At 44.8% G+C, this 23,143-nt stretch overlaps 4 protein-coding genes across 5 annotated transcripts; 1 reads left to right on the forward strand and 3 right to left on the reverse strand.

The window, feature by feature from the left end:
• Positions 1–3,489: 3,489 nt before the first annotated feature.
• On the reverse strand, positions 3,490–5,262 carry LOC120902141. The gene is made up of 3 exons (XM_040310675.1): positions 4,885–5,262; positions 4,565–4,813; positions 3,490–4,484 (listed from the first exon to the last, which is right to left on the reverse strand). The coding sequence occupies exons 1-3, from the start codon at positions 5,165–5,167 to the stop codon at positions 3,928–3,930; spliced, it is 1,089 nt and encodes a 362-aa protein (XP_040166609.1). The 5' UTR covers positions 5,168–5,262; the 3' UTR covers positions 3,490–3,927.
• A 3,593-nt stretch (positions 5,263–8,855) lies between these two features.
• Positions 8,856–11,234, reverse strand: LOC120904066. The gene is made up of 3 exons (XM_040313792.1): positions 10,150–11,234; positions 9,342–10,079; positions 8,856–9,264 (listed from the first exon to the last, which is right to left on the reverse strand). The coding sequence occupies exons 1-3, from the start codon at positions 10,662–10,664 to the stop codon at positions 9,171–9,173; spliced, it is 1,347 nt and encodes a 448-aa protein (XP_040169726.1). The 5' UTR covers positions 10,665–11,234; the 3' UTR covers positions 8,856–9,170.
• Positions 11,235–16,927: 5,693 nt separating this feature from the next.
• LOC120904164 (SET and MYND domain-containing protein 4-like) lies at positions 16,928–19,203 on the reverse strand. 2 transcript variants are annotated; one of them, XM_040313972.1, is made up of 3 exons: positions 19,177–19,203; positions 17,590–19,119; positions 16,928–17,505 (listed from the first exon to the last, which is right to left on the reverse strand). In XM_040313972.1, the coding sequence occupies exon 2, from the start codon at positions 19,079–19,081 to the stop codon at positions 17,738–17,740; it is 1,344 nt and encodes a 447-aa protein (XP_040169906.1). In that variant the 5' UTR covers positions 19,082–19,119; positions 19,177–19,203; the 3' UTR covers positions 16,928–17,505; positions 17,590–17,737. The 2 variants fall into 2 exon arrangements, with proteins under 2 accessions (XP_040169906.1, XP_040169905.1); XM_040313971.1 differs by having other exon boundaries at positions 17,590–19,192.
• A 1,510-nt stretch (positions 19,204–20,713) lies between these two features.
• Positions 20,714–22,937, forward strand: LOC120903830 (CWF19-like protein 2). Its single transcript, XM_040313472.1, has 3 exons — positions 20,714–20,856; positions 20,990–22,674; positions 22,753–22,937. The coding sequence occupies exons 2-3, from the start codon at positions 21,010–21,012 to the stop codon at positions 22,885–22,887; spliced, it is 1,800 nt and encodes a 599-aa protein (XP_040169406.1). The 5' UTR covers positions 20,714–20,856; positions 20,990–21,009; the 3' UTR covers positions 22,888–22,937.
• Positions 22,938–23,143: the final 206 nt, after the last annotated feature.

Below are 23,143 nucleotides of genomic sequence, written 5' to 3' on the forward strand. Positions count from 1 at the left end.
GGTCTTCTAGTTAAGCCCTCAAATTACTTGTTATGTGTATAATAGGTCAGCAAATGGAATTATTTCACAATGTCATTTTTGTTTAATTTATTGAGTAAATTTATTGTGCGATGAAATATTGTCGCAAAACACTGATATTAACCTGGACTGAGGTCATATCATTTGTTGTGTTCCACCTTTGAACAAATTTATTGTTTTACAATCATTTTATCATAAAATGCATAATTTTTCATCGTTTCGGACCAAAAACCGAATCACATCATATGCATCTACAACATCCTTAACATGCCCACAGCCATCGCCGTTCGAGCCCCATCGTGCTGCAGCATAACCGTGGACAGTCCCAACAACAACAAACCAACCTCCGCACAGGCAAAACAGTGGGGTTTTTTATCCTTCCTTCCCCTCGTCTTGGAATAAGGCAGGCCTACACCACTGCTGACGAACTGAGTCTGCGTACCAGACGGCCGAGAGATATGATTTAGGAGATTTAGAGATTCGGCAGCCCTTTTGCTGCTGGAGAGCGAGGGCCCTCAACAAAAACACCCTTAAAACACACCGCCCGTACAGGAGCAAAATCATATTGTACCATCATCCTCCCACCTGGGTGGTGGGAGCGACATCGAGGGAAGGGGTTATGGCCGCCTGGACAAGCGACCAGATATTTGCCTTTTATGGAAACCAGGTCAAAGGATTGCAGGATATTCATGCGCTCATCGACGCCTTCGATTCTCTCCCCTAAGTTCTCTCTCGCTCATATTTTTGCCTTCTCGGGCACATCCATGAGGTCATAGTCGCATAGCCGGTGGTGTCTGGACCTGGGTGGATATTCGTAGGCGGCAACTCCGGTTTCTGCGGGGGTGTCCAAAGTGTCCTCTTTCCCTTTTCCTCGCATGCGTAACCGAGCGAACGGTATAGGCCTACACCGCCTCCGACACGCGGAACACGGTACACGGCCGTGAGTGGGACCGGTTTGCTGTTGTTGTTGGCCACTATGGGCCCCCAGATGGGGCTGCGTGACTAATATGTCTAATTTGGTCGAATATTGCACCATTGATTGCCATTTCGGAGCTTTTATTTCAACGAACAGTTAATGGCCCATGTTGAAGAAGAAGATAAGATCTTGCTGTTGGGATATTAGGAACAAGAATAGGATCTTCCAACACATATCCTATCAGCTGATATCAAACGTAGGGCTTTAGTAGGCTGAACATTGAAAGACACTCGGAAGATCTTACTTCCTGAATTTTCGCCCCGAAATACTCATACCAAGGTCTTCATTTCGCTGTTTGTTCTAATTTTGTGAAATCCAACAGAGTCAACACGGTGCAGGCACTCGGTGCAGAGTGCTTTCCATGCCCATGAGGCAAGGTGTACGTGGGCGCAGAATTATATATGCACACACACCGAGCACAGCACCACCATCCAGCGCGACGGGCCTTGTTTGGTATACGCTGGCAAGAGAGCCAAATGCAAAACTCAACCCGCCGCCGCAAACCATTAGTTGGAAAGGCGAAAAAACTACACAAATGAGCCTAATACGACAAAAACGGCAAATCGGAAACACGCACCCCTCGACGGCCTACGACGGAGACGTCGCGAGCGACCGAGGCCCACGACAATTTCAGTCGGACGGATGACGGTAACGGCAACACAGTCATCCGAGTGACTCAGTCAAGTTGGTCTCGGCTCGGCTGGCGGAACCATAGTGCATGGAGGGATTTGGCTTCTTCGCACCTATTCGATGGACATGTGCTGCGTGTGCCGCTGGTGTCGGAATCGATTTATTTTGCTTTGCCCCACGGGTCGCGTAATCACTTTTGAAAAATGACGAATAAATTCATCCCTTCCAATCGGCATTGGAATTGCATTACGGCGCACTGGCTGTCCGAAAAAAAGATGATATGTGCAGCTCATTAGTGCGTAAGACCATATGCGGGACCTGCGAACACTTGGGTGCGTGCGTGCGTACTCGATGAAGAAAGGTTAAGGATGCACGGGCAAGCTGCCGCCGATTTGCCGGTGATGGTGATCATTCCAAGTTGGTTGGTGATCATTGCTGGATTAAGGGTGATAATATGCTGTCTTTAATGATAAATCATGCATAAACGATTTTTAACAATTGACTTTTAAGTGCATCGATAATGTGGTTCACGATTATGACATATAATCAACGAAATTTTACAATAAAATATTATTACAGCTGATGTGTACCGTAGGTCATCCGGTCGTCTTTGGAAAGATTGTTGTTGTATGGCGTTATATTTGTGTGTGGTTTATTTGCATGCACATTCAAATCTTAAAGATAATTAATTTCAAGTAAAATTGTTCTTAGTGTTTTGAATTTTTAACCAAACAGATGACGTAAATGTTTAATTATGCCATATTTTAAGAAAAATTAACAACTAGGATAAGTGTATCAATTGTAGCTACAGCACCAATTATGGCTATAGCGAACACTATTTTCGCTCTAAAATATGAATATTTTTAAACATTTTGCTAGGAACACTATAGCCATAAATGATAATTTTAGATGCAATTTTTAATCGAAGTTTTCTATTATTTACTTTAATTATTAGTCAAAATAAAAAATACTCTCTTGTTCTACACATTATAGACTCCAAGAAAACATATTGACTTTTAAAATTTTACCAAATACTTATTTTTACAGGTGTAAAATCGGAATCTTAATGACATAATATAGCCATAATTGGTACACTTAACCTACACATTACTAAATATGTCTAAAACAATTTCCTTTTGAATGACCAGTCCAATAATTTACTATTTTTTTCGTGTAACAAAGACCTGTGCGTAGAACGTTTGAAGTTTAGTTTTATAATTTACCACATCAAATGGAATTGATAACTAATTTTGAATATTTTTTATGCATAAAAGCCTAGAATGTGATCTGAAATACAAACAAATGTCATGATCATCTAATATAATATTCGTAATGAATAGATAAAGTAAAATTCAAAATTGTTTTAATAAAGCAAATTGAGGTCTTATCCAATAAATTATTTTTGCTTAATATTTGTCATTATTTTTCAAAAAAGCATAAATCAAGTTCCATATAAAATTAACACCAAGCTTATAGTTCTCTTTTATCTCGTAAGAATCAAAATCATTTGGTTTCAAGAACGCTTGGAAAAATATTGGAAACAAACCGTAGTCCATTTTAGATATTGATCAAGTTGGTAAATGACAATTCCATTAAAACTTTCTAGTATGATTATTTATGCATACATATTGGTTTACTCTTGTAGAAACATGTTTGTTTTCTACAAGATTTTTGGACTGATTTTTTAACCAGATAGTCTTGAGATGGTCCAGCCAAAATGGTAATTGTTTTTGATTATTTATGCTGTTAGTTGTTGAGCGTCTTTCTCATGTCATCATCATGAATAATTTTTATGTTCAGCACTAATAAGTCATGGTTGACTGCTACTGATATCTTCCAAATTAATGCTACAAAATTGTTTTGAATAATGTTAAATAATATTTATTTCATTCCTGTTTTGTTTCATAATACTTTTTCCTCTATTGCTGCTCAAAAACTACCCTCGACAGACTGGCAAAGCCTGCAATACTGCAATCAATAAACGATTTTGAGCACAACTAATCAATGAACAACTGAACCGTTTGGGTGCCAACCAAACCGGAGGAAATTCGTGTTCTCCTTCCCTTCATGCACCATTGCAGCGAGAAAGAGAGGCAGAGGCACACACAAAACTACTCCAAAAACTGCCCACCAGCATACCAGCATTTGATCTGATTATCTTTCTTTCGCCCTTTTCCGTTGGTGCGGTTTTCCTTCGCTGCCGCAACCGCTTGCGGTACTTGCGACAAAATCGTGGAATGCATTAGTTTTTCGGTTCGTTAAACGTTAGCGCGCACCCAATTCGACCCGCCCCGGTCCCTACTTTAGCTCTCATCCTGCTCATCCGATTCGTTGATCTCTTCCTCCCCCTCGAGTAGCAGCTCATTCGCAGCGGAGCGGAATTCGAACCCTGGCAACTGTTCAATATCGTTCGCACTGGCCGGCGGACGCACCGTTGTCGTTGTGTTGGAGCTAGCCGTCACATTAACGTTGAACGGGAACTCCGCAAACGTGGGCGCAAACAGTTGACCCCGTACGGTGGCCTTGCGCTGTTCGTTGTACCCCATCTTGAAGCCTTCGGGCCACGACCGAACCTCGGACTCGCTGGTACAGTTGGATGGTTTGGCGCGGGCCAAGAAGTCATGCTCGAACGCCGCGTTGTACAGCAGCGTACAGACGCCGTGCGAACCCCACGGGGACAGGGGTGCTGCCAGCTGATTGATACCGCAGTCGCCCATAATCCAATCCTGATGGCAGCTGGTCCGATGGCGCGTGCCATAATTCCGGCTGGTGTGAATGCACTGCACGTTCTTGGCCGCCGTACGGTGGTTGGGCGCATTGACGTCTGTGGTGTCGAAGCCGGTGCCAACGATGTCACAGGCTGGATGACGAAGGGAGAGAGCAAAATGTTGGGGAGATGTTAGTACCTAACAAGGCTAATCGGAAGACAGGACTACTTACCATCTATTTCCTTGAGTTTGCGTGTACCGTACTCTTTGGCGGCGGCCAGTGCCACCTGAGCTCCAAAACTAAACCCATACAGAAAACCATTGTCCGGGCTGAAGCCTTCCTTTTCGAGGAACTCTAGCTTCTGCTTCAGCACACCATAGATGTCTTTGAAGTTACGCCGCAGCCGGGCGTATGTTGGCAGCTGCGCGAAGCGATCGTAATTCATACACATCACACAGCCTCCACGGTATTCGGTTAGATCTAGAATTTTAAAATAGAGTTAGAGGGACGTCCTCTTATTCTCAATCCCTTTCTACTCCACTACCACGCACTTCGAATGAGATCCTGTACAAAGTACTTTTCACAGTCAATCTTCCACCCGAACACAACGATCGCATACTTGGCGCCCGGGTGACACTCGTCGTCGTACTCGTACGTGTTGTTCTCCGCCAGGTTGTAGATGTGCACGAGATCTCCCGAAGAGTTGTAGTAGTTGAAGAAGATGTTGTCCTGAAACCGATCGGCACTGACCGGATGGGCATGATGCACCAGCATCAACACCATGGCCACTGCCACGGGCAGCGCCAACCTCTTGATACTCTGTCGTACAAACATCCCGCTAAAGTTCCGCTGGCGTGGTTGATGGTTCCCGGCGTTGATGCCTAAAGAAACTAAAACACAGCCCAGCGAGCGGCCGTACCTTTATACACTTTTAGGATGACCTAAATTCTTAACACTGATTCAAAAAGCAAACACTGATAGAGGACCCAAGATGTGGGGGGAGAATCGGGAACTTTGGAGGAAGTAAGAGACACACAGACACCGAGTGTGTGTGGAGAGGAACAAAACAAATAAAAACCTTTAAGACAACACTACACACACCCTTCAGGGAAGCCAGAGCCACGCGAGAATTGATGGATCTTGTGATCTTGTGTGTTGTGGATGTTGGATACGAAAAGGTTCTTTGCGCTTGCAAGACCCGGTCGCCGCCCCCCGATGAGAGATATCACCTGTCACCGATTTGCTTATCTGCGATCTGCATGTGTCGATCGTGAAAGCTTTCTCTGGAGCTCTGGAGAGACCTTTGGAAACCGGCTTAGTACGGTGAGGTCAGATTTCTGGTTCTGGCTCACCTGGCACGAACCTCCTCTTCACGAGGCGTTAGTTGTTTAGAGACATCAGGCACCGAGTTCATGTTACGGGGTTCGTTGTTTTTCACTGTCAAACTAAATTTCGGATAACCCGAAACCGGTATTCCTGACTAGCGATGCAATAACGTTTATTAGTTTTGACGTGATTATTCGTTGGCACGATGTCAGCACCGGAGCGTCATAATACCGGTGGGGATACACCGCTGGAGACACCTTTGCGTGTTTAGCTAGAGGGATGGAGGGGTGATGGTGAGGTCAAAATTAACCCTCCAGGTCAGGGTTCGGCAAACTGTTCAACTGTTGAGACCTTACAATTATTTCGAAATTAATTTCTTGAATTTTAAATCCGAAAAAGAGATGTTGTTATCTTCGCTTCCTATTCTGTTGAAATTAATGCATTCTCTCGCTCAGGCCGGAATTTGCCAACCTCTGCACTAGGTCATGGACCTTAAACACACAATTACATCAGTGCAGGCAGTTCAAGGGATTGGACACATGTGTCATTTTGCTCTGCCCAAAACGTCAAATTATCTCGTAATAAACGGTCATCATGCATCGCAAGCATAAATCAATAAAACCTTTGCGCAAAAAGGGAAACGCATGAATGGCTCCCAAGATACGCACACATACTCACACACCTCACAGAATGACTCATGTTCATGTTTGCAAATTGATCTTTTTTTAATGCCACATAACCACATTTGAACCATATTCTGGCGAGAACAAGCATTTACGCACGTGTCGTCGTGTTTGGTGGTTTGTGTACTTTCTCTTTCGGTGCAAAACCTTCATCCCCCTTGGAGCATTCTCGGTCACGCACGGTACACAAATCAATCGCACCCGTCCGCTGCTCAGTCCGCCAAGTGCGAAGCAAAAGAAAGCTCCAAAACACCGGTTTGATGGTAGCCTCGGGATGGTTGGGTAGTGGATCGATATATCCGTACCGAGAAAGCCGCCCAGTGCAAAAGCTCGTTCCAAAAATGGCGACGAATTGGGCAGACTGAGCGAAAACTGTGAGCCAAAATACTGTTCCGAAAGCAACTCTCCGTCTCTGTGTGCGCTATACATGTGTGTGCGTGTCTTGGAGCCATAATTTCGCCGTAACTACAAAAAGCGAAGTTTTGGGAAGGAAGAAATTTATTATTATCATTCTTCCATAAGCCTCACTGCGCCGTGTCTATCCCCAGCCGTAGCCGCGGTTGTATGTGCCACCCGAAAGATAGCCCAAAAATGCCCAAACTTCCCCGGGAACGTAACGCGTTCCGGTGTGTACGAAAGTCTGCGACGCGCGAAAACGGGGAGATAAGAAATTCGGCAGGATTGATTTCGGCGGCTCGCGATTTTTATCGACCAAACGACCGATCCGAACGAACTCTCTCTTTTTCTGTTCCATCGTTCGAGCTCTCGAGAGGAATTGGTTTTTAGTGTAGACACACTATAAAGGTCTGCGAGGCGGGGGGATATTTTACTTCTGCATGATTTTACTGGGTGCATGATGAGGTTTGTGGTAAACGGTACAGTTCCGAACCTCTGGGTAGGTCATACGATGGCAATGGCATTTCTTCAGTCGATTTCCACCAATCGATGCGTTCGTTCGTTCAACAGATGATGATGATGATGATGACGGTGGTGGTAATCAAAATGAGTTTAAATAAAGGGTTTCTTAAGCCTTTTTTAGTAATATTAGAAAATGTTTCAAACTAAAATTTCGAATAATAATTCGAAAGATTTCTCGTTAGTTTCCTGAACCTACGATGGACTAACAATTGAGAATGTTGAAATGGGAGGATACGAATTGGCACTTGAGCTGTTGGTCAGAGAAGCCCTGTAATCTTCAGAAATGTTTGATTTTGTGATAATATTTGGTATATCAAGTGATAGAATTTGGTATATTCTATCATTCCGAATGTCTTCCACTGGGCCCTTGCAGCACGGAAGCAAACCAAAAGATGTTCAAAACATCAACTATGAATCAAATATTTATGAAATGAATGATGACGTCATTTGAATAAAAAATCGAACAATTATCGAATCTTTCAAGATTCGTGATACAAAGAGCTAGATTAATTCTGAGTTTCAATGTTGTTTCTGTTTCTATGATATTAAATTTAAGCTAAAATCCCTGAAATATCGAAAGATCATGGATTAATCTTGTATTTCATGTTTTGAGTTTGGAAAGTCTGAATAAGAGATATTAAAAAAGAATTAGGTAAAACTTATTACAATTTTCTGAAAACAAATCTGTGAAATCCTTTCTCTAACTCGAATTTAGTGTCTCATATGAGCGTAGAGCGTAGCGGCCGGTCTCGTAGTACAGTCGTCAACTCGTACGACTTAACAACATGCCCGTCATGGGTTCAATCCCCAAATAGACCGCGCCGCCATACGTAGGACTGACTACCCTGCTATGGGGGGGAATCAATTAGTCACTGAAAGCCAAAGCCCACAAGTGGGTACAGGCAGGCCTTGACCGACATCGGTTGTTGAGCCAAAGAAGAAGATGAGCCACTTATTTCACATTTTCAAACGCGCACTTGTCCTGTTAAACGACGGCTAAACAAATTAACGGCAAAATCATAAATGGGAATCCGTAAAGGCAACCAATTAAACCCAATGTTTGACTGCAAAAGCGGTGTTGTTATTTTTAATTTATTTCTCCCCCCTTGTTTCCCGATCGTACTCCCCGAGAAATCTCCGAGATAGTACTAACTTATCATAATTTTGCAATCGCCCTCAACACTAATGGCGACACACATACACACACACACTCACATCCGACAAGTGGTACAATCGAACCACGAAAGCTTTCTAAATGACGCTAGTGAAGTAACAAGCACTGCTAACACAAACAAAAAGCGGAAAACAAACATAAAACTGAGAAAAAACGGTCCCCTCATAAAAAAAAAACAGTTCGTCGCTCCTCCTCCTTTAGAAGTCATTTCCCTTTGGGTGGCTTACTAACCTATCACTCAACGGTGTGATCACGGTTATCGAACAAACCGAAACACGGCGCCATGAAAAGCACCGACCGAAACCAATTTCGAAGAGTTAAAGTAGAAGAGTCTTCACTGGGAACTAGTGAGAATTTGAGATCGGTACTTAACGAACGCACTTACAAAAACAATAGGGTGGATCAATTACCAACACTTTGGTTTGTATTTGTAAAGAGTAAATTATTTATTTCCCTTTCGCTCAGTGTATATCGTATTTCAATCGACTCTTAAAGTTAAAAAAAACCGAACATTAAACATAAGCAATGACGAAACCTGAAGTCGACTCCTCCGCTCGTCCGTGGGTTGTTTGCTGCCCCCGATGGGATCTGTCAACTCCTACACCTTCGTCGGGTGTAAGCCATTACAAACTGAGGTGGTTGGCACTGGGAGGTCCTAAAATTGGCACCACTGGGTTGGTTGTTTTTGCGACACTTGCGACTCTCTTTTTGGAGAGTCTATCCACCTTCCCTATTTCTAGAAACCATAGTCAAAGATGTTGTACGGATTGGTGTACACCGTGTACGGGAACACGTCGGAGGTCGGCGCAAAGAGTTCCCCTCGGACCTCACTGAGAAAGAGAGAGATTTAAAAAAAATGATAATTATTAGATCCTAAAGGAGAATTAACATAACAAGCCAAGCGTACCTCTTTCTCGTCTCCATGTATCCCATCCGGTAGTTGCGCGGGTAGGTGGCGACCTCCCCGAACGAAACGCACTCGAGCGGTTTCGGCTGTGCCAAGAACTGGTACTTAAACGCCAGGTTGTAAAACACCGGACAAAGCCCGTGCGACCCAAGCGGTGGTGGTCCTGCCGCCGCCTGCCTCAACCCACACTGTCCCATGCGCCAGTTCTGGTGACATTTGTTCGGGAACTTCGTCCCCTTATCAATGCTCGTATGCACACACTGTACGTTCTTAGCGGCATTCCGGAAATCCATCACCTTAAACGCCCGATCACTATCAAAGCCCGGGCCAGCCATATCGCACGTATCGATCGCTTCCAGCTCCTGGCCACCGATCCGGCTGCCCACGTCCAGCGCCAGCTGCGCTCCAAAGCTGAACCCAAACACGAACGTGCGCCCGAACTGGACGCCCTCGTACCGGAGCTGCTGCAGGAAGTGCATCAGCACGTCGCGGATGTCTCGGAACGCACCGACCAGCCCACCGTACCCACCGCTCGAAAAGGCAGAATAGTCCATGCAGGCCACGCAGCCACCCCGATGCTGGTGCAGGTTGTCGCGCAGTGCCAACACCCACGGCACCTCGTAACAGTTCTCGCGCCACCCGTGCACGATCAGGGCGAAGCGTTCGTCCGCCGCGCAGCCGGTACCGTTCAGCAGCCGATCCTCCTCGATCAGCGTTGTCTGTTTGGTGAGATTGCCCCTTTAAAATACAGAGAGGGTTACAGCCTACACGCCGGTGCACCCACGACGGTGCGTTCACCGTGACTTACCCGTGGTAAAACCGAAAGGTGATCTTTCCCTCGAACATCGTGCGGCGTGGGGAGGGCTTCAGGGCGGCAAGCAGTGCCGGTGGCAGTGGCGGCGGTCTACGCACTTCCTCCTCTTCACCTACCCCAACAGTCGTAGTGGCGTTCATGCTGTAGTCCTCCTCCTCATCGCCAGCAGTAGTTGTGCTGTCGGCCGCCATCTCGTCCCGAAAATCCATCGCGTAGTCAGCGGCGAACGCTTCATTGGACGCGATCGTCTGCAACCGCTGTGCCCGGAGTTGGGCCCGCTCGAGCCTTCGCTCCCGGATACGGCCTACCAACCGAGCACCGAACTTCCCATCCCGGTACGGTTCGGCCAACGCTGCCAGCCCGACGAACAGTACGAACGCGACCACCACCGGCACCACCACGAAGCGACGGCAGCCAAACGACATCTTCCCTCCCGGCGTTACCGATACGGAATGTATGCACATACCAATCGATGAACGGTGCGGAGCCCACAGACGGAAGACGCCCATGGCTCACACACGCACACACAGAGACGGCAAGCACGGAGCACTGCGTGGTGACTTTTTTGGCGGGTATATCTGCGAGTGATATCGCGTCTCTCCAACTCTTTTACACGGTATGGTGCATTTTCCAACACCGAAAAATAAAAACCTCACCGACCACCGAAGACCTAGATAGCGAACCAGTCAACCGGTACGCGCCGTACGGGGCTTTTGGTGAACGGGTGTGTATGCTCTCGGAAATTCTTCACCTTCACCTGAATTTCTTCCCTTTTCGAACCGGCAGCCGGTTTCGTGTCGTTGGCCTTTTTGGTGGTGGTGGTGATGATCGTCGTTGTTTTTGACTCCCTCGGTCACAATCGGTCACAAAGTTTCTCCTTCCCGGTCGGAGACGATTGACTCTTGACTCTTGCCGGCATGGCATACACCGTTTACGTTAACATGCTTTTTTAACTAATTTATTGCTGTATATCTAAGGTGACGACGAGAGACAACAATTTGGACCTTCAATGTCTGAAATCACTACTACCCACCCGCACACCGGGTGGGGGGAAAGCTCAGTACGGTACTCATCCAATGTAACGGAATTGATAACTTCGGTACTAAAAACAGCGACAACAGAGCCACGAAGGGCTCTTTCTGTCATCTTACGGCCAAACCACGCTAATTGCTTTTCCAACAAGTGTCGCAAAAGGAAGGGTAAATATTTAGCTTGTCGAGGCGTGCATTACTTGACTGAGTGATATTCGTCAGGTTTGTGTACAGGCTTTTGCACAACTTCTGATCATTGGTGCATTGAGATTAGAGATGGGTTATTTTCATCACTCTCTAACGTGAGTTAATGTAAAATTAACGATTTAGAGTGGCGAATTAAATGTTTAGCAAACTCCACAAGAGTCATGGAAAATGAATCATGGAATTGTGAGTTACTGTTTTATGCAGACAGTAAACTCACTCATGGAGGTCTAACTTTCAAAAGAGTTATTTAACCCACAAATCATTGTAACTGTGAGTGAGTAACTTGACAACTCTCAATTTAGCTTTGAAAAGAGTTATTTAACTCACGAATTATTTACTTAACTGCGAGTGAGTTGTTATGCATCGTAACGAGCTGAACCACACAAGAGTGAAAAAAAACACTTCATGATAATTCAACTTAACTCACAAACTCATTTGGACTCACTCATCACTATCACTCGCTTAAGCGTCTTCTCTATCAGCTGGTGTGGGGAGATGAATATCTTCAAGGAGAAATGGAAATGATGCGCCGAGGAGTTATAAAATTTGAATACATATTATTAGTTAAACGACACTACCACGGATGAAGAGGATTTTATCGTACCACCTGCTCAGGCCATCTTTTGGCTACTCCAGTAGACGTTAGCACATCGTTAACTGATTGTTTGTTTTTTTTGGGGTTGCATGAGTTGAAGCCGTTCAGTGATTGGGTTTCTATTTGATGAATCAATCTTCTCGCATAAACATTTAGGATCAATTTATTGAGTATCAATATTTTAATGGAATTTTTTAACGATTCTTCTCGATGGACCTTCCTTGATGCATGAGTGGGTAGAAATCGTCATCCACATTTAAATGATCATGAAAAAGGCCATTTTTATTAGCATTTTGTTTTGAACTCTAAGCTATACCGTTAAGAGATAAGTTACTCGATCTTACATCTGTGCTTATTATTTTTGTGGCGACATATACTAGATGGTAGAAGCACTAACAGTACTGTTAGCATCTTTTCAAAATCTTTATTCCAATCAAAAAAAGATTGAAATTAATTATAAAAGACACAACGTTCCTTAAAGCCAATACAAGATCCAACCGTTAAGCTAAGCTTATTTGAATTTCAAATTAGTGAACTATTTCCTATGCTCCAGCTCTGTGGGTGCACAACAGAATATCAGAACTATACGGTGATTTTTCTCTGCCACTAAAATCATCACCAATTGTACCAAAAAATTCCATCCAGTAAATTATCTCTGTGTTCACAAAGAAATATTAAAGACCTTAATGATCATATCAATCATCTTTTATCGAGCCCTTCATAATGATTTTTAATGCATGATGATGCTTGCCAGTGAAATAGAATACGCGCAAAACCCCAAATAATGCAGCACCAACTTCTACCAATATGAGTCATGTCAACAAAGTCAACGTAAATCAACATAGATTCTAAAATTGTACTATATCAGCTACGGTGTAAAGAAACTAAACTATAAGACAGGAAATGAAGAACCTGTATTGATTTACTGTATCGATTCACCTCCACCGTCTAGGATGTCGTGATTACTCGCAATATGCATATCATCGTTTTGTACGTACTAAACTAACCTCATAAAGCCATCCCCTCGGTCGTCCAGTTGTTCTAGTAGAAGCCGACACAGCTTGTCCATTAATTAGGCTAATTACAGACACGCTTAGCTTTCCTGCGGCCCGTCTACAATATCCCCAGGCCGTGCAAATTGCCGTGCAAATGACACTGCCGTGGGAGAGACGGCATGAGGAATCGAGCTAGACCAGCAAAAAAAAACGACACACCATATCCCACTAAATCCCTGCGCCTTATGGCGCCGTTCCGTTGACGTAGCCGCCAGACCAACCAATGACCCCAATGCACGTGTGTGCAAACATCTGGCAAACATTGGACAAAAAATGTCGTAATCGTGCCCCCACAGTATCATCCCTACTGGTTGCGATGCATGCAGCGGACAAGGCAGAGATTGGCAAGGCGCCACCACAGTGCAGCAGAAGACACGTGACACGGTGTGAAGAAGTGGCCAAGCACGGCCTCACACGACCCCACACGACCCTCGGCATGGGCAGCATGCGATTACGCATCGGCAAAGGTGCCGAAAAAAAGTGACCAAAAACAGAACCTCTTACATAAATCAAACGACCACGACATCCTTGTGCGCAATCCCAAGACGGTCGTCTCTCTTTCTCTCTCTATCTCTCTTTCTCTAGTGGACAAGTTCTCTATTACAATACAAAAAACACTAAATCCAGCACTGTGCAGTGAAGCCTACCTTCGGTTGGTACACTAGTACCCGGTGAGTGAGCAACGGGTACTTCTACGAGTCCAAATAGTCCAAGCACCGCGGCATGACCCTGACCGCCCCCGCCACGTTGCCTTTCTTTCCATGGTAGGTGGGGCAGGCCGGGAGAGGAAGGATGAAGTTTTGCAGTTGATTGCTCCGCGTGTAGGCGCGTGGGCGCACAGTCTTACCGTCGGTACTGGGAGGCACTGAGCAAACTTGATCGAAACCGACGATATTGATCAGCGCCGCCGCGCGTGTGGGAAAATACGTCGCGGTCCGTAGTGATCGACAGGTTGAAATATGGCTACGGTCGGAATGTCATTCATAGATTTAAAAGTACCCTCGAGTAAAAAAAAGTAGGGGTTTGAGGGAGCAATTAAAAGAGAATGTCATTTAGGAGCTTTTGAAGGTGTGTGTGATCTTGAAGGAAAGTGAATGATCTCATAAATAAGTAATCGAAGAAAGCATTTAGCTTTTTTAAGCAGTTAAGGATACGCTTAAAAGAAGCGTAAAGTAACTCTGATTGTTGGCGAATACTCTATTCCTCTCGATTTCTTCTTGAATTGTCGAGTTCTTCAAAAACTTGATGATATATGTGATTTAGCCATTCTAGGATCTTGTCGTTGGTGGCTGATGTGCCGTGATTAGCCATTAAATGCACCGCCTAAAAACAGGTCCGCCTGTGTTCAAATACCATATGGTAGCCCTGATATGATTTGGTTTTATAGCCTTTGTCTTGTTGATATACGGGCTTAGTCACTAATATTTTGGTTTTTTGGTAAATCTCTTTTTATGCCAATTTTACAACGATTCAGAATGAAATGAACTTTGACTGTGAAGCCTTTACAGGATCTGGTGCTTCTATCTTTGGTCTTAGGACCACTTTGTTGTCCGAATACATGGAAATCGATAACCTAGTTAATTAGACAGATACGCAGGTGTGTGATGGACTTCACTTATATCGGTTATAGAAAAAATAAGCAGAAGTACATGCACACAACCAATTTAGCTTCAATCTAAACGGGCCAGGTCTTTGAAGAGCTTTGACGCCAACAAACTAGACACTGATAAACTCTGCCTTTCGAATACAGCATCTCTCTGTCCAATGTGTTATCATCTTTCATATAAAGTAATTAGTAAATACGATCCAGTGCCTAAGATCATTGAAGATGTTGACCTTGAAAGCGTCGATCCGAACTTTTTGTGGCTTCGGAGCATCTACCATAGAACTGCAGGACGTCCTATATAACACATTATCGCGTCCAATCACCCAGCTGTTACAGTTTCGTTGTGAGCCAAATAACAATCTGCTTCTTAAATGGATTTCTAATGTTATCTTACATCTTATCGTAATCAAAAAGATTTAATTGTAAAGGCCAGAATAAGGGTAAATTATCTGTATATTCCCCAAACTCCTTCAATAGCATAACACTTTACAGAAAATTTGCAGCATTCATTACCAGCAAAATCGAATGCATTGTACGAAATAGACCTGTTAAATGCACTTCGCAACAAACCCCCAACCATGCTGACGACTTCACAGTGTTCACAGTTACGGATCATCTCCCGGTGCGAGGCCGATTGGTTTCCCCCTTTTATGGTCCGAAAGCTGGTGCCGGAATTGTGACCAACTTTAGCCATCCTGGTGTGGGTGTTTCGATTTCTTCGGTTGGCTGGTCCAATCTTCCGTACGGCGTTTGTGCGCCTGCTTTTGGGGGCGAGGTGTTATTATAAAATAAAAAAGCGATCCAACTCCCCGAACTGTCTCTGCACCTTTCTTTGCCCGGTGCCAAATGGCGTGTGCAAGTGTTTGTGTGTAAGACATTTTTCTTCCAGTTTTTATTTCTCTTTTACAGAGAGGGTAGTACTTCCGCCCCCGTAATGAGTACCGACGCTGCCATGATGTGTGGATGCTGCCATGCTGTCGCTGGCAGGGCACCAGCTTTGGTAATGAGAATGATATCATAGTTGCTTCATCGTTTGCTCCAAAATAGGCAGTCTCCGTTCAGCAGTGAGAGTAATGCGAGCTGTGCTGAACGGATCCAGAATACAGGAGTTCAAAAAGCCAACTGGGCAGAACCCATTACGGCAGCAAGGTTTGGCTAGAGCTCAGAATGATGGAGTGATGTTTGTTAGAGGAGCTCTCGTGATGCAATTGCTTCATTGTGGCTAGCGGTAAATGTACCAATTGGTCTGTAGTGCACTTGGCTGTATATGGGACTGATCATGTACACTGTACGGTTTTAATTATTACAAATGACACCCTTTGACACTGCAGTTATAGGAGAGATTTTTTTTTGCGTTATTTGAATTGATACCAGAGAAGAATTTTATGTGAAAAATCATCGCTAGTTTAAGCTTGTAATGTAAATCTTAACTATTTAGTGTTTATAGGTATACCAACATTCAGTGTTTCTTTTTTATTGGCCCGTCTTTGAGCAAAATATGTACAAAAAACCCATTTTCTCTTAAGCACTTCCGTTCTTAATGTCAAATTTACCGTTTAGAGTTGTATGCGAACGAATCAAACGATTGCAACTTGCATACAAATTGTACATTGAAGCGCTCTCTAGCGGTGAGCTGTGATACTGTCGCCCTGTTGACTGGTCTCGTTTAAGGAGCGTAAGTGACCCATGGTACCCTTTGATTCGAATTCGGTTCCAGTTTTTCAGAGACAGATTCGGAGTGGATCCACATCTACATTTCGACAGGAGTCGACTCGGATCCGACTCTGGATTTAAAAACCGTTCGAAATCGTCCGGTGTCGGCAAGATTTGGATGTTGATTGCAAGAAATTTATTTAGAAGGCTCATTTACGAAGTTCACGCGCAAAGCGAAAGATGAAGAGTCTAAACTCACTCTGACCGACTCCAGATAACTATGGTAGTTAACTCCAGTTGACTTCGACTCCAGATTGATTCCAAATCCGGCCGATTTCGACTTCAGTTAAATTCCATGTGCGCTCCTGAGAGCACATCCCTACACCACTAGTATAAACTCTGCACTGTAGAACATCTGGGATCTTTGGGGTGTGTTGAACTACGCATAAATTTTGAATTTTGAACTACGCAGTGAATTTTATAATTTTTATATGAAAATGACACGTTCATGACATGACATGAAAATGACCATTATCCGTTGAAATCGATTAATCGGCAATCCCCGGACCCGAGCTTCCCAGATAATCGACGTTCTACTGTAACTAATTTAGCACGACGCTACTGGTGACCAGTCCAAAAGATTTTAGTTTATTGAATAATATTATAGTTAATTCATGTGCTACACAACATTTATCAATCGTGCAATAGTTGATTGAAATTCATAATATTTTTGTTTCGCGCTACACAATTCCCGGTAGCTCTGTGTGTTAGGAAATGCGCACATCTGTGTCCTCGAAATCTTTAACTCGATTTAGTGATCATTTGTGGAACCTCAATCACGGTTCACAATACTTCCAATACTCAGCACCTTTTGTTCTCTGGCTGTACAGTGCTACAACCACACATTCAAACTTCATCCGTTTTAGGATAACTTCTGGCTCTGCATACGATTGTGGCGTATTATTTAGAAACGACCGCATTTCAACCATCATGTCCAGTAGTTCCCTTTTATCAAGAGTAGATAGCGTTGCAGCACATTTTTACAATTCAATAAAAAATTCAACCCTTGTTTCATTATTAATTCCTTGTAAAGATTCCATTGAAGGATAATTCAAAATACAGGCCTCGCACGTGCATCGGAAGCAGTACATGAACGATAGGGCTGATTGTCTCTCTTCCCGATCCGTCAGCCAGTGATCCACACTGAAAGAAACAGGAGATTATGAAGATTGTTGCGAATTGATGAGAGCAAAACGTGTGTTAATATTTTCGAATGCTACCACTTACTTGTAAGATTCAAATAGTTGGCCTCCTTTAGCGACTGGATGGATGACAAACACGGCGCAACGGCCATCGGGCAAAGTGAGACGACTAACGTTGGGAGCACAGGAATGGTTCAGCATGTTGATCAATGGGTAGCAACCCATTGCAAATCTTACATTACGGACTTCAGACCGTTGTCCGAATTGCAGATCAATAGTTTATGGTTGCATTCTGCAATTTGCAGATATCGCAGAATCAAATCAAGTAACAGCTTGCTTGCTGTTGGATTTGCCTCGCATGCCGGTCCCAGCTCGGTCCACTCCAGCAAATCATTGTGCATAACAACTGTAAAAAAGGTCCGCAAGGCAAGTTCTTTGATGTTGCGTCGTTCTTGATTGGTGCACAGCACGTGCACCGTGTTTAACATGTCCTGTGGCGTGGCTTTCTTCCAGTCCATCGTAAATCCGTCCACCTTCGATTCATCCAATGCATCCAGATGATCCTTCAACTTCTCTAGATCATTATCGAAGGTGGCGATCGCAATCGCTAACATGCGTAGAGCAATCACGCCGCTTCTGTCAAGAACTGTCCACATAACTCTCAAGACCCCACACTCATATCGATGGTACTTGCCGTACGCTTTGCTGATACATTCCTCCGAACAGTACATGGCCACCGTACACCCTTCGCATGGAATCAGTGTGAACAATCGTTCCGCTTGGCAAAAGTCACACCGAACGTATTGACACGTGTCCATCATCACTGTGACGAACGGCTTCTCGATCATCACGACATCTCCTACTTTTAGCTTGCGGTTCGTTACCACATGTCGACCATACTGATCGTTCCTGCCCAGTGCCAGACAGTTAGCAAGTTGCGGCGCGTTCTCATGAGCCGGAAAGCTTAACTGCAACTCTTCCACCACTTCGGGGGACACCTTGGTGGCATTCTGATTTCTGGCCTTTGACAAAGCTTGTTTGGCCTCCTTTTCGCGCAGATTCAGCTTCTCATTCAAATGCTTCGGATAGTTCGACTCACGAGCCAGCCGGATGTTCTGCAAACAGTCCTCGAAGCGCTCCATCTTTAGACAAATGAACGAGCGATTTCCGTATGCCAGCGATCTTTCTTCCGATCCTTTGGCCGAAAAAGCGATGCACTCGTTATACAGCTTCATGGCCTCGATGTATCGTTTCACCTTCGGGTGTACCATTTTATTCCCTGCGGACCGTAGCTGAGCCGCCTTCTCGTTGTCCTTGTTGCCATCGTTGCGCAAGTTCAACCGTTCGCGAATGGAACAATTATGAAGCCATTCTCTTATTTTCGAAAACAAGAACTGGACAGTTTCGTTGGCATTTGGATTCATCATGTTTGCTTTTTGCATGCTGGGTTCCAGAACCGTGGCCCAAAGCTTTCGCAATAAGACGAGCATTTGATGTTTTTCTTTTCCCCACAACGCATACTCTGGGCCGTAATATGCTTCTATACTTTCTAAAAAGTTCGTGTCGTATTGCTCCATTTTCTTTTTTGCTTACTACAATCCGAACGAAATGTATACTACAACGAAGCGAAATAAATTAATTGATCTCACAAAACCAATGGAACTTTCTTTACCTCAACAAGCGCTCAAGTGAATCGCTCACGTTTCTTTGAATTTGCACAAAGTAATAGTTACTGTGGTGGAGTTTTCGGTTGATGTTTGGGCAAGGAGCGCAAGCAGATTTGTGAGCACACCCAATAAACAATCTGCATATCAACGTGCCCATCGCGCGAAAACTGCTCGCAAATGTAGTACGACGTGAGCTGTCAAATTCCATGCCAAATTTTCAGCACACGCCAAGGACCGTAAAGATATCAGGTCAAGTTATAAGCCCGTTTTGACAGCTAGGTGGAAGAAGAATCGACGAAGAAAACTGACAGTTAGTTTTCCGCTTTTGGCGAACGCTTCAAGTTCTCGAAGAAAAATTTCCATTTTAAATCACGGACTGTGTTCTAATAAACTAAAATATTCACCCAAATTGATCTCCACCAAATATTGACCATGCAAAACGTAAACAATCCATCAATACATTTACAAGCGGAAAACCATTTGTCAAAATCGGAGCCCAGGGGGGGGATCGCCAAAAGCGCTATAACTACACCTCATTATACATTCCACCTTGGCACACGCGCGTTAAATCCATTAGCTAAAGAGCAATAACATCAATTTCGCAATTTAATCGTATGAGAGGTAGTTTTTTTAGTAGGCTAGACGACGACATGGGGCCGGTCTAGTGGTACAATTGTCAACTCGTACGACTTAAAAAAATGCCCGTCATGGCTCAAAGCTCACTTCACTAGTGGTACAGGCAGGTCTTGAGGTTGTTGTGCCAAAGAAGAAGAACGTCACAACATTCGTGGCAGGATCTTCTCTACCGGTCTCTCCAATTTCTTGGCTTTGCGGATGATATTGACAGGACAACAGCGAAGGTGTGTAAGGCCTACACCCGACTCAAACGCGAAGCAGCAAGAATTTGATTGAGAATCAATGCGACGAAGACAAAGTACCTGCTTGCCGGAGACTCAAACTACTGAAAGAGTTCTGCTATCTTGGAACGGTCGTAACTTCGGACAACGATACCAGCAGCGAAATTGGTGAAAGCGAGACGCATTGCGCAGGGGAAGCGTGCATACCATGAGCTACACAGTCGGTGAACAGAGATCCAGAAGACTTCGAGCCCGCACGAAATGTGAGATATATTGCTACGGACACGCGAGGATGCAAACGCTCTGGGCGTGTTTGATTGACGCATCCTACGGAACATCTTTGGCGGTGGACCTTCTTGTTTTTCAATGAGAATATTTGAAATATGCCATGAATTATGTTGTTTTTTGTTATGCCAATGTGCTATGATAACCGTTTTTTTAATAACCTCCTCAGAACGCAATGTCACCTTTGCATTGAACTGTCTTTTCTCAACAGCACGGATGAACGGAAAGCCGGATAAAAGGTACCCGGATAAACTGTACTCTTAAATTAACGGCGTTAAGATAGGGGTAATTTTAGCCCGATTTGTCTGGCTGGGAAGAGGTACCGTGCATCTCGGGGACTACCTGTACTTGGGGAAAGTAATTTTGTTGCTTGGGTAGCAGATTAATGTTTGACGCACGTAAAAAACGGGCTCCGTCGCCGATCAAAACAAACAATTCCACCGTGGGGACAATTTTGGTGCCGCTTTGCTTTGCGAAATATTTATTTCAGAACATGTGGGAGCAATCTCGAATAATTTTTTGCCATATTTAAATTCTAGACAGGTAAACAATACTCTGTGGCTAGAGTTCAATTTTAAACATACTCCAAATCGCTTCAGGAAACTTCTGAATATGTTGTATCCAAATAAAGAATATTGATTAACAGTTCAGGCTAATATTGCTATTTTCATTTTAGGTTCTGTTGGTATAAATAACATGGGATCTTCTTCCACCTCCGACAGCGAGGAAGAGCGCAAACAGCGCAAGCACAAGAAAAAGGAGAAAAAGTCCAAAAAATCCAAAAAGGAGAAAAAGCATAAAAAAGAAAAGAAACACAAACGCCACCGGCGGCATCGCTCGTCCTCGTCGTCCAGCGCGGGAAGCGAAAGCGATCTGTGGGTTGAGGCACTGCCAGCAGCTACGGATGGCCACTCCCGACAGTCGCCCGAAGCGAAGCTCGAGCGTGAAGATTGGATGAACAGCATGCTGATACCGACGTACAGCCGGGAGCCGAAAAAGGAGGACAAGAAAAACAGTACGCCCGCGGACCAGCAGCAGCAGCAGTACGATCCGAAGACAAGCGTCCGTGAGCTGAATCCGTACTGGAAGAACGGGGGCAGCGGGTTGCCCAGCTTCCGCAAACCGGCCAATGATGAGGATGACTACGACGAGCGGGATGATTACTATCGACGCCGTGCGAACGAGTCACAGCAGCAGCAACAGCATCGGCCTAGTAATGCTGGGTGGAAAAAATCCGCTCGAGAAACCACTGCAAATACACTCGCACCAAGGGAAGATGACAAAAGGGTAGAAAAGGAACCGGAAAGCGTGAACAAACCAGATGCTCTCGATGAACAGCTCTTGACGGACGAGCAGTTGAATGAGCTGGGAGCTAAAATCATCAAAGCGGAACTGCTCGGCAACACCGCGCAGGCGGAAAGTTTAAAGCTGAAGCTAGAAAAGGCTAAAGCATACCGTAATGAAGTGCAAGCGAACAAAAAGCAGCATCCGTCCCTCCGCCATGATCCGTCTGCTCAGAAACGAAGAATAAGCACGGACGAGCCAATCACGTACGTTACCGGCAAACAGGGTAATGAGCGTTCCCAGCGCTTCGACGGTAGGAAGCAGAAACGCTACCAGCAAAATCTACCACCCGGGCCGGATCTGGCCGACAAGTTCCGGTCCGAGCGGGTCGAGAACGACAACATGGACGCACAGTTCTTCAAAGTGTCCGCGAAGATGGGCGACGGCAAGCGGTTGGAAAACATCTTCGACCACCAGAAGGCGTCCTCGTCCGCTGCCGGTATGGATGGCATCGAGGAACGGTCGGTCAAGGACATGAACCGCATGGCAAAGGCACAGGCCGACTGTGAGCGTTGCCTCAACTCGTCCGTGTTCGGTCAGGAGCAGCTCATTTCGATGGGTAAAAACGTTTACCTCGCCATTCCGACGTGGCGGGCGCTACAGCCCAAGCACTGCTTCATTGTGCCGGTCGGTCACTATCCCTGCCTGACGCAGGTCGACGAGGACGTTCATCGGGACATCGTAGACGTGTGCAAGGCGCTGGTGCAGATGTTCCGCAAGCACGGCATGGAGGTGGTGTTTTTCGAAACGGTTCGCTACCTGCACCGCAACCCGCACACGTACATCCAGTGCGTGCCGGCGAAGGATTACGAGATGGCACCGTTCTACTTCAAGAAAGCGATCCTCGAGTCGGAGACGGAGTGGGCCATGAACAAAAAGCTACACACCGTGGAGGGGTTCAATGTGCGGCGAACGGTGCCGAAGGGTTTGCCCTACTTTTGGGTGAACTTTAACATGGAGAGCGGGTTCGCGCACGTGATCGAGGATCAGGAACTGTTTCCGGTTACCTTTGCAACGGTAAGTGAACGGGCAATGCTAAACGTTTGTAGCAGTTGCGTTTAAATTAATCGTTCGCTTTTTGGGTGTTTTGAACAGGAAACGATTGCCGGCATTCTTGGGCTCGATACGCGAGATTGGCGCAAACCCAGGAAGGAGATGAATCCGGCCCAAAAAGTGGAAGAGTTTAAGCGGTGGTGGAGTGAATATGACTCCATTCTGCAAACAAAATAATTTTTTTCTTCTTTTTTTTTTACGAAATAAAGTGAATTCAAGCAATTTTACTGTTCGTTTTAACCCTATTGGAATAGCCGGCTACCCGGGTAGCCAAATCGATTTTGATTGCTTATTTCTCTGATTTTAGGAATCCGATTAAATTGAAATTTGGAAAGTTTATGTAAACTTCATGTGAAGTAAGTTTATGTAAATAGTCATCTTTCTTTTAAAATTTAATTTTTTTTTCGTAGAATTTTTTAAAATAATAAACCTG

This window comes from Anopheles arabiensis, chromosome 3 (assembly GCF_016920715.1).
Source record: "Anopheles arabiensis isolate DONGOLA chromosome 3, AaraD3, whole genome shotgun sequence".
Taxonomy (NCBI): Eukaryota; Metazoa; Arthropoda; class Insecta; order Diptera; family Culicidae; genus Anopheles; species Anopheles arabiensis.

Excerpts from the sequence above, each read along its gene's own strand:
- LOC120903830 (XM_040313472.1), top strand. The coding sequence starts at position 21,010 with ATGGGATCTTCTTCCACCTCCGACAGCGAGGAAGAGCGCAAACAGCGC. Across the intron at positions 22,675-22,752 it reads TTCCGGTTACCTTTGCAACG|GAAACGATTGCCGGCATTCT; the intron begins GTAAGTGAACGG and ends TGTTTTGAACAG.
- LOC120904164 (XM_040313972.1), bottom strand. The coding sequence starts at position 19,081 with ATGGAGCAATACGACACGAACTTTTTAGAAAGTATAGAAGCATATTAC.
- LOC120902141 (XM_040310675.1), bottom strand. The coding sequence starts at position 5,167 with ATGTTTGTACGACAGAGTATCAAGAGGTTGGCGCTGCCCGTGGCAGTG. Across the intron at positions 4,814-4,884 it reads TGTACAGGATCTCATTCGAA|ATCTAACCGAATACCGTGGA; the intron begins GTGCGTGGTAGT and ends TTAAAATTCTAG. Across the intron at positions 4,485-4,564 it reads CAAACTCAAGGAAATAGATG|CCTGTGACATCGTTGGCACC; the intron begins GTAAGTAGTCCT and ends TTCGTCATCCAG.
- LOC120904066 (XM_040313792.1), bottom strand. The coding sequence starts at position 10,664 with ATGGGCGTCTTCCGTCTGTGGGCTCCGCACCGTTCATCGATTGGTATG. Across the intron at positions 10,080-10,149 it reads ACCTTTCGGTTTTACCACGG|GGGCAATCTCACCAAACAGA; the intron begins GTAAGTCACGGT and ends TGTATTTTAAAG. Across the intron at positions 9,265-9,341 it reads TACATGGAGACGAGAAAGAG|TGAGGTCCGAGGGGAACTCT; the intron begins GTACGCTTGGCT and ends TCTCTTTCTCAG.